The sequence below is a fragment of the Trichechus manatus genome, unplaced genomic scaffold, assembly GCF_000243295.1.
Source record: "Trichechus manatus latirostris isolate Lorelei unplaced genomic scaffold, TriManLat1.0 scaffold00045, whole genome shotgun sequence".
Lineage (NCBI taxonomy): Eukaryota > Metazoa > Chordata > Mammalia > Sirenia > Trichechidae > Trichechus > Trichechus manatus.
The window spans coordinates 17835901-17844708 of NW_004443981.1; the positions used below are offsets into that span (position 1 = coordinate 17835901).

General features: G+C 65.0%; 1 protein-coding gene across 1 annotated transcript; it reads left to right on the top strand.

Annotated features, from left to right (window-relative positions):
* Window positions 1–430: 430 nt before the first annotated feature.
* On the top strand, window positions 431–8452 carry PLD4 (phospholipase D family member 4). Its single transcript, XM_023731672.1, has 11 exons — window positions 431–560; window positions 2449–2541; window positions 2931–3124; window positions 3995–4175; window positions 4522–4642; window positions 5116–5243; window positions 5817–6017; window positions 6764–6903; window positions 7011–7176; window positions 7262–7358; window positions 7909–8452. Exons 1-11 carry the CDS (start codon window positions 534–536, stop codon window positions 8109–8111), a joined length of 1551 nt encoding a protein of 516 aa, XP_023587440.1. The 5' UTR covers window positions 431–533; the 3' UTR covers window positions 8112–8452.
* Window positions 8453–8808: the final 356 nt, after the last annotated feature.

The following is an 8808-nucleotide window of genomic DNA, read 5'->3' on the forward strand; positions in this document are numbered from 1 at the left end:
TACTAGCCACCTCCATTTCCCAGCCTCCCTTGCAGCTAAGTGACCATGTGACTAAGTTTGGAATCATGAGGTGTAAGGGGAGGTGTCCTGGGGGACTTCCAGGAAGTCTGCTCTGCTAGGAATCCTGAGGTGATGACCCCTAGGGGTTGGCGCTGCATGCCGGAGGGAACCTGGGTCCCAATGGCTGTGGAGCTGGTACTCACACCTGATTGGGCGGGAGAGAAGTAAACTTCTGTCCTTAAGCCACTGTGTCTTTGGGGCTCAGTGGCTGCAGGGGAGCCTAACTTGGCTCCGTGGGCCTTTGACCATGGAGCCCCCACCCAAGAAGGCCATTTTCTCGAGGTGAAGGGCTCAGGCCACGCCCTCTAGCCTGCCAACCCCCTCCAGATGTCTGTCCTGGGGTGAGTACCAGGACAGAGAGGAAGTGACTGGAAGGGGAAGCAGGACTGCAGAGAGGAGCAGGTGGGTGAGGTGGTGGAGGCAGCGCTGAGCGGCCCCGGGGAGCTGTCGCGCTGCAGGCCGTGCTGGACGGGATGGATGCAAAGGCAGCAGCCCCAGAGGTGCGTGATGGCGAGGCTGGCCGGGCGGAGAAGGAGCCAGGGAAGGTCCTGGGCAGGGGCCTGCAACCCTGACTCCTGCGGCCTTGAGGGCTCCCTGCCTGGCCTGGGACCACAGCCGTGCCTCGTGCTCAGCAGGTCAGGAATTTGGGACAGAGTACCCTCATCCCTGACCCCTGCCACCTGCAGGGTCCTGAGGCCGCCCACCAGGGCTGGGGAGGCTTGGTGGCCACCCCACAGGTGTCCCCACAGCCCCCACAGTCCAGAGATGCCACCACTAATGGGTTATTCTCTCCAAATGGCCAGCCCCACTGTAGGGACACAGGACACATGGGGCCACCCCGGGGGCTGGTCTCCCCCAGGCCCCAGCCAGTCTGCGCCTCTGGGATGTCGGAGTTGGGGCAGGGGTGACAGCTCTGGGGCTCTGTGGTCCCAGGAGTTGCCTCGGATGGCTCCAGAATAGGGGAAATTTTAGGGGGCATGTGGTGCAGGCAGGGTGGGGAGCAGCTTCTCCAAGGGCATCTCGGGGCCCCCCCCTCACCTGGCTCCAGCCCAGCACATCTCATTTTTGCCTCCCCCAAGCCAGTGAAGGAGGGGCTGGGCACCCTGGGCTCCACTTTGTGGGAGGGCACCCTGGGCTCCGCTATGTAGGGGGGCACCCTGGGCTCCGCTTTGTCAGGGGGCACCCTGGGCGGTGAGGGTGTCTGGACCTTGTTGACTGTCCCTGAAATCTCCCACAGTTGGAGCCTCTCTCACGGTGGTTTCTGGGGGCACCACCACCCAGTACTGCTCTGGAGTTCCAGGCCCACTCCTGGGTCCCCGCCTCTGGGCCGCAGGGCTCCAAACCTCTGACCCGCAGGGACAGCCCAAGAGGAGCCCAGGGCCTTGACGCCCAGCTGCTGCTGCTGGTCAGACGTTTGGCAGCCCCGGCCCCAGACCACACGGCCCCCACACCCAGGCCGGGGAGAGGGGAGGGGCTTACGCCCCTGAGGGTCTCAGGGACAGGGACAGCGCTGCACACAGGCTTCCCCGCGCCCCGTGGTGGCCCCGCTGACCTCCAGGAGCAGCCTGCTCATGTCTACCACAGGGAGGCATCTCCCTGGGGCCTAGGGACTCCTCGGAGGCGTCAAGTCCGGTCCTCTGCCCCAGGACAGCAATGCCAAGGCCGATTCCACCCACACTGGGCCCTCTGCCCTCAATGCCTCCAGGGCCCAGCAGGGGGGCCATTTTGGGGGCAGGACCAGGGAAGGAAAGTGGTTATTTATAGGTCTGTGCTGAGGGGCCCAGCAGAGAAAGCAGAAACGGCATTTTCAGATTTTTCTGCGTTGTGGTTGAAACAAGGAACTGAGACTCAGATGCCCAGATACCCCAAGAGAGGAAGACTCACAGCCTTGTGCCCCACCCCCCACGCACACTAAAAACAAACAAAAAACCAGTTGCTTTCAAGTGGACCCCGACTCCTGGCGACCCCCACGTGTCAGAGGAGAACTGTGCTCCACAGGGTTTTCAGTGGCTGATTTTTCAGATGTAGATCACCAGGTCTTTCTTCCAAGGCACTTCTAGATAGACTTAAGCTTCCAGGTTTTCAGGTAGCAGCCAAGCGTGTTAACTGTTTGCACTGACACACAGATGCTAGTCAAAGGCCAGGTGCCGGAAGGGCTTGGCCACCTCAGGGTTCAAAGGAGGCTACCCCCGAGGGGCCACAGTGCCTGGGCTGAGGGCCACAGGATGGAGCCCAGAGCCTGGCCAGGCAGCCCCAGACCTGCGTGGCAGCCTCAGGCAGGAGTGGGGAGGCTCCTGGGGGTTCCAGCTGTGCCTGTGGGGTGCTTTGCTGGAGGGGTGTCCCTGGCCCAGCTGCCCCTGGCAGGTGACTCCAGGTTGCCCCTTGCAGGTGGCACTGAGACCTCCACAGAGACCTGTGGGGACCCCCTCGTGGCCCTGCTCCTCACCCCACCCCAGCCCACGGGACAGTGAAGCCAGCATGGTAAGGAGAGGAAGGGGCACGGGGTGGGGCCCCACAGCCTCACAGGGCCCCTGGGCCAGAGTGGGGAGGACAGAACCCCATCAGCCATGGGAGGGTTGGTGGCATGGGGCACCCTGACCAGTAGGCAAGGCAAGCCCAGCAGCCTGAGCCACGAGGATCTGCCCACGTGCCTCAGCCATGGGGGTCTGGGGAAATGGGCAGCAACCACATGGCCGCAGCATCAGAGGGGACCTGGCCACCCTGACTTTCCAACATGGGGGCACCATTCCTCTCTGCATCATCCCCCCACCAGCCACAGAACCCCCCCCCCAGCCCGAACAGTCTCATATCCATCCTGGAGCACCCAGAGTCACCCCAGGGCCTAAGGGTGACGCCCATCTCCACTGTAGGTGCTGAGGATCCTGGCTGTGCTGTGCTTGGGGACCCTGACTCTTATCTTCCTCCTGTGGCAAGCACCCCCTCCTCCCACCTGGGTCCAGGGATACCCCGAGGAAGAACCCACTGGGTCCCAGGGCCATGGCTCCCACCTGGCCTGGGAGCACTGGGGAGAGGAGGCGAGGTCCAGGCGGCAGGACACATGCCAGTAAGTGTGCTTGGGGGTCAGTTCCAGGCCTGCTGCCCGAGTCCCCCTATTAATCCCTTTGGAGAAGCACCATGTCCACCTCCACCCAAGTCTGCCATTAGGCCCCCTGGGAGAAGCCCTGGCCCCCACCCCTGTCCAAACCCCCACATTAGGCCCCCTGGGAGAAGCTCTGCCCCTCACCCCTGTCCAAACTCACCCCCATTAGGCCCCCTGGGTGAAGTCTTGCCCCATCTTCTCCGGAAGCAGGGGCCCCAGGGAGGGCAGGCAGTGAGGCTGGGGGCTGAGGGGGCAGGCTGGACCGTCCCAGGAAGACAGTGCAGGCTGGGTGCAGAGAGCCGGTGGTCCTGGGTCCCTTGTAGCCGACGCTAGCTGGGTGTGGCAGAGCCGCCCATCCTCCTGGACTCTGATGTGCTGACACACACCATCCTGGCCTGGACCTTTCGTCCCCCTCCTGGGGGGTGGTTTACTGCCCCCACCTGCAAGCCCAGGGAGGAGCCTGCCCCACGGCACACCTGGCCTACCCCCCGTCCTGCACACCTGGGGATAAGTCCGCACTGACTCCTGGCCAAGCCCCTCTCCTTCTGGGTCAGCGACACCAGACCCACCAGCTCTGATCCACTCCTGTGGGCAGCCCTCTGGGTCGGGGCTGGGATGGAGCCCGGCCCCACAGTCTGCCTTCTGGCCCGCCCCACCAGCTGCCTCCCCCACCACGCTCCTGGGTGTCAACGCTCCTGCTGGCTGCTGGGTCAGGCCTGACCCTCCCAGTCTGATACCTGCTCCCCACGCCCCCTCCCCACTCCCGTGGGTGTGGGTTCTCCTGAGTAGAAGGCTGTACGAAGGGGCTCCAGCTGCCCTCTCCCCTCTCTGCAGGCTTGTCCTTGTGGAGAGCCTCCCCCAGGACTTGCTGTTGGCGCCCAGCCCGGCAGCCCAGCCCCTGGCCCAGGCCTGGCTGCGGCTCCTTGACAGCGCCCAGGAGAGTGTCCACGTGGCCTCCTACTACTGGTCCCTCACGGGGGCTGACATTGGCATCCACGACCCGTCCTCCCAGCTGGTGTGCCCCCAGTACCCGCCCGGACACAACTGCGCTGGGCTATGGGGCCAGGCCCTGGGCTCAGCTTGTGGTTGGGGAGGGGTGGGGCCAGGCACCTCCTCTGGGGGCGCTGGGGCAGGCGTCGAGGGGCCTGGAGGACAGAGTGCTCAAACCCATCCTGGCCTCAGGTCTTCACGGCCCCAAGTGCTTGGCCTGACGCTGAGCCGTAGGTGGTTGGGGCCAGCTGGGGCGGCCTCCTGGGCGAGGTCTGGGGCCTGTTGAGGGGCTATGGGGCAGGGGGCCAGCTGGGGTCACCCCAGGGCCTAGACCCGGACGGGCCGGCCTCACGGCTAACCTGGCCCCCCAGGGAGAGGCCCTCCTGCAGAAGCTACAGCAGCTGCTGGACAAAAACATCTCCTTGGCCGTGGCCACCAGCAACCCGACACTGGCCAGGAAGTCCACAGACCTGCAGGTGCTGGCAGCCCGGGGTAGGTGCCTGCGCCATCACCACACCCTGGCGCCTCGGGACAAGCATGGAGAGGCCAGGAAGGTCCCGTGCCTGTGCCTCCCCAGCCGAGAGAGAGGGAGGGGGCTGGGCTCTGAGCTCCTTCAGTCTGTTCACCCAGAGTGGCCCTAAGGAGCAGGGGTGTCAACTCCCACGGGGCAGAGTGCCAGGTGGTCCCAGCTCCTGGGGTGGGGGGCGGCCTGGGCTGGGACATCTGCCAGGAGGCAAAAGCCAGGGGCAGTCGTAACAAACTCGAGCTCTGGAGCCAGGCTGCCTGGAGGCCCTGGGCCAATCACCTGTCCACCGCTGAGGGCCCTCACCTGTAAACCAGGGATGATAACGTCACTGACTGAGCAGGACTGAGAACAGGAGTCAGCCCAGGGTAAGAGCATCAGACTTACCGTCAGCTGGCACTTAACAAGAGCTAACTCCTCTTGTTTCCTGAACCTCGGCCAGGTGCCCAGGTGCGGCAGGTGCCCATGAGGCAGCTCACTGGGGGCGTTCTGCACTCCAAGTTCTGGGTCGTGGACGGGCGGCATGTCTACGTGGGCAGTGCCAACATGGACTGGCGGTCCCTGACGCAGGTGAGTCCCCTCCCCACACCCTGGGGACTCTGCAGATGCCCACGTTCATCTAGAGAAGGCGGTGTCGTGAGAAGTCAGCCAAGGGAAGCCAGGTGCTACAGCCTGTGTATAACATCCCAACAGTGGAGACAAGAGGGGACTGTTAGACAGTCCTGGGTACCACGCTGGGGGCTGAACTCAGGCTGAGGAGGGCCATTCAGCTATGTGGAAAGACGTCCCAGGCACATCATCCAGGGACGCGTGCAGACAACAAAGCATGATCCCTGTTTCGAAGTCGCAGTGCGTTACAAATGTGTCAGAGGGCTGAATCGTACGTAGCGGCAGCTGTCGCTGTGAAATTAGGGTTCTGTTTTAGGCTTTGATCATCAGACTACATGTCGTTCCAGAACATCAGGGGCCCGCTGGGCACCCCCCTGCCAGAAGCCCACTATCTATTCTGGGTTCCTGCAGGTGATGCTGCACTGGGGCCCCCATCCAGTGGGGGCCTGCATACCCCCGAGTATGCCTGGCCAGAGCGGGCAACCCTCAGCCCCAGCAGCCTGGCTCCCACAGCCGCCCGCCCTGGTCCCGCAGGTGAAGGAGCTTGGTGCTGTCATTTACAACTGCAGCCGCCTGGCCCGAGACCTGGAGAAGGCCTTCCAGATCTACTGGGCGCTAGGCGCGCCCCAGGCTGTCATCCCCAAAGTCTGGCCTCGGAACTTCTCGTCCCACATCAACCGTTTCCAGCCCTTCTGGGGCCGCTTCGAGGGGGTGCCCACCACTGCCTACTTCTCGGTAAGGGGTCGATGAAGGGCTGAACTCCTCATGGTTCTCCCTGGTCCACCCAGCCTGGCCCCGCCTGCCCAGCCTGGCCCTGCCCCTGACACGTGTGCCCAGGGAGCCAACGCAGTTCCACCCAGAGCCGGTGGGCTTGGGTCAAGGCCTCAGGCGAGGGCAGGCTGGCTGTCAGCAGGCTTCCCAGGAGGCGGGCTCATCTCTGGGAGGGAACACCCAATCAGTGCCACCCACGGGAGACTGGTGGCCAAGGAGGTGCTGGCAAGCCTGCTGGTCCTGGGGGTCTCCAAACAGACCGTCAGGGGTGGGGCAAAGAGGCTCCCGCTTGGCGTCTGGGGACGAGGTGGGAAGGACCGGCTTATCTCCAAGGAGCCACCCAGCTCAGAGATCCCTCACTCGGGCAGAGGAAAGACAGAGGGGCGGCCAGCCATGCCAGCCAGCCACCCTCCTCCATTGGAGCACAGGGGCAGGGATGCCCCACTGAGACATGGGCCCACCTGACCTAGTGGAGAAGCCTTCTTCTCTGGGGCAGGGAGGGCCGGCCAGCTGGAGCTCGGGGGCCAGTGCCCTCCTGGTGTCCCAGTGAGGACTGCGGGCAGCCCAGGGCCCCTGCCTGGGGCTCCATCTCCACCACAACATGGGCTGCTTTGTCCCCGAGTGCCGGAGGGCGGTGCACAGACTGGGTCTGGGGGCTGAGTGCCCAGCACAGGGGTGGCCACGGCACCCTCACGGAGCCTCCCTGGCAGGCCTCGCCGCCTGTGCTCTGCCCCCATGGACGCACGCAGGACCTGGACGCGCTGCTGGCGGTGATGGGGGAGGCCCGGAAGTTCATCTACGCCTCCGTGATGGAGTACTTCCCCACCACTCGCTTCCAACACCCTGCCAGGTGCGTTGGACAGAGCCAGAGGCCCTGGAGGCGGGGCGGCTCTGCTGAAGGGCAGCTTGGGCAGGTCCCCGGCTGCAGATACCCACCCGGGCGCTGCCCTTCCCCAGGTACTGGCCAGTACTGGACAATGCCCTGCGGGCAGCAGCCTTCAGCAGGGGTGTCCACGTGCGTCTGTTGGTCAGCTGTTGGCTCAACACAGACCCCACCATGTTCCCCTACCTGCGGTCCCTGCAGGCCCTCAGCAACCCCTCAGCTGGTGTCTTTGTGGATGTGGTGAGGGCCCTTCCTGGGGGGCCGTGGGGAAGGCAGCCCCTCTCCTCCTCCTGCCCAGCCTGACGCCCTTCTCTGTGCCCTGAAGAAAGTGTTCATCGTGCCGGTGGGGAACCACTCCAACATCCCATTCAGCAGGGTGAACCACAGCAAGTTCATGGTCACGGAGAAGGCGGCCTACATTGGTGAGCGCCCGGGGGGAGAGCTGTGGGCCAGCGGCCAGGTGGTTCCAGGACCCACTGCGTCTGCTGAGGGGCATCGGGGGCTGCAGGAGTGGATGTGACACCCAGAGACCACACAAACCCACAGAAGGGTGCATGTCCCCAGGGCAGTGACAGAAGAGGGTGCTGAAGGGGGCATGGTCTTGTGTCCAGTATGGACCCCGCAGGACAGAGGGGCTGCTGAAGGGTTCCGGGTCCCTGGTGGAGCTCTGGGGAATAGGTAACTGCCTAGCTGTCACCTGCCCTCGCTGGGCAGGTGGGGAAATCCTGAGCACCGAGTTCCCAGAAGGCCAGCCAGGCCACCTGTGCCCCCCTGGCCGGGGCTCCCCAAGTGCTCTGGGTGAGTTCCACATTTGAAGAGCTAGCTGGTCCTCCTCACCGGCGCCAGGAGCTGCCTGGCTGGAGGCTGAGGACAGCAGAGGCCAGTGCGCCCACCAGCCCCAGTTCTGCAGTGGGGCCAGGGCTGCAAGGGGCCACAAGAGCCATGATGAGCGCCTCTCCCCCTCCTCTCCAGGCACCTCCAACTGGTCTGAGGATTACTTCAGCAGCACCTCGGGTGTGGGCCTGGTGGTCAGCCAGAGGGCCCCCAGCACCCAGCCAGGGGCTCCCACTGTGCAGGAGCAGTTGCAGCAGCTCTTTGAGCGGGACTGGAGCTCCCGCTACGCCGTGGGCCTGGATGGACAGGCCCCGGGCCAGGACTGCACCTGGCAGGGCTGAGGCCAGCCTTCCAGCTCCACTACACGCCCTCCCTTCCCCTCCCCCGTCTGGGCTCTCAGCAGCTCCTCCTGCCCAAGTCTGCTCAAGGCTACCACCGCCCTCCGAGCCTTTGCAAGCCCTGTTTGCTCTCCAAATCCAGCCCCTCCTGAGCCTCATCTCTTCCAGGGAGTCCTCTGGGAGGCCCCTCCCCTGGCTCCCACTGCGAGGCCTAAAGATAGATAACTCCGCGTGCTTCCCCCTCCCTCTGTGAGTCCAGCACCGCGCCATCCTCCTCCACCCCAGGCTGGCGGTCCCGCCCTAGCACCCTGCTCAGGCCCGTCTCCACGAGACCGCCAGTGACCGGTGGGGCCCGAGGGAACCCTGGGCAGCGCGGCTGGGGCGCGGTCGGACCCAGGCGGAGGGCTGTCCATCTCCGGCTCCAAGTGCGCGTGGCGGGTGTGGTGGTGGGGGGGGGGCACGGGGGAAACCTGAGCCGGGGACCAAGGCTGGGACTCCCGGACTCCGGCGAAGAGCCGGCCTGTGGACCCGGTTGCGGGGTGGAAGCGGGCGCGTCACCGACCTCTGGCCCAGACCGCGGGGCGGGGCTTAAAGGTGAGCCCAGGTCTGTGATGTGGGCCCGGGGCTGTGGAGGGGGGCCTAGAGGCGAGTCCTGGGACTCCGGGGGCGGGGGGCCAGACCTGGTGTCCAGAGAGGGATC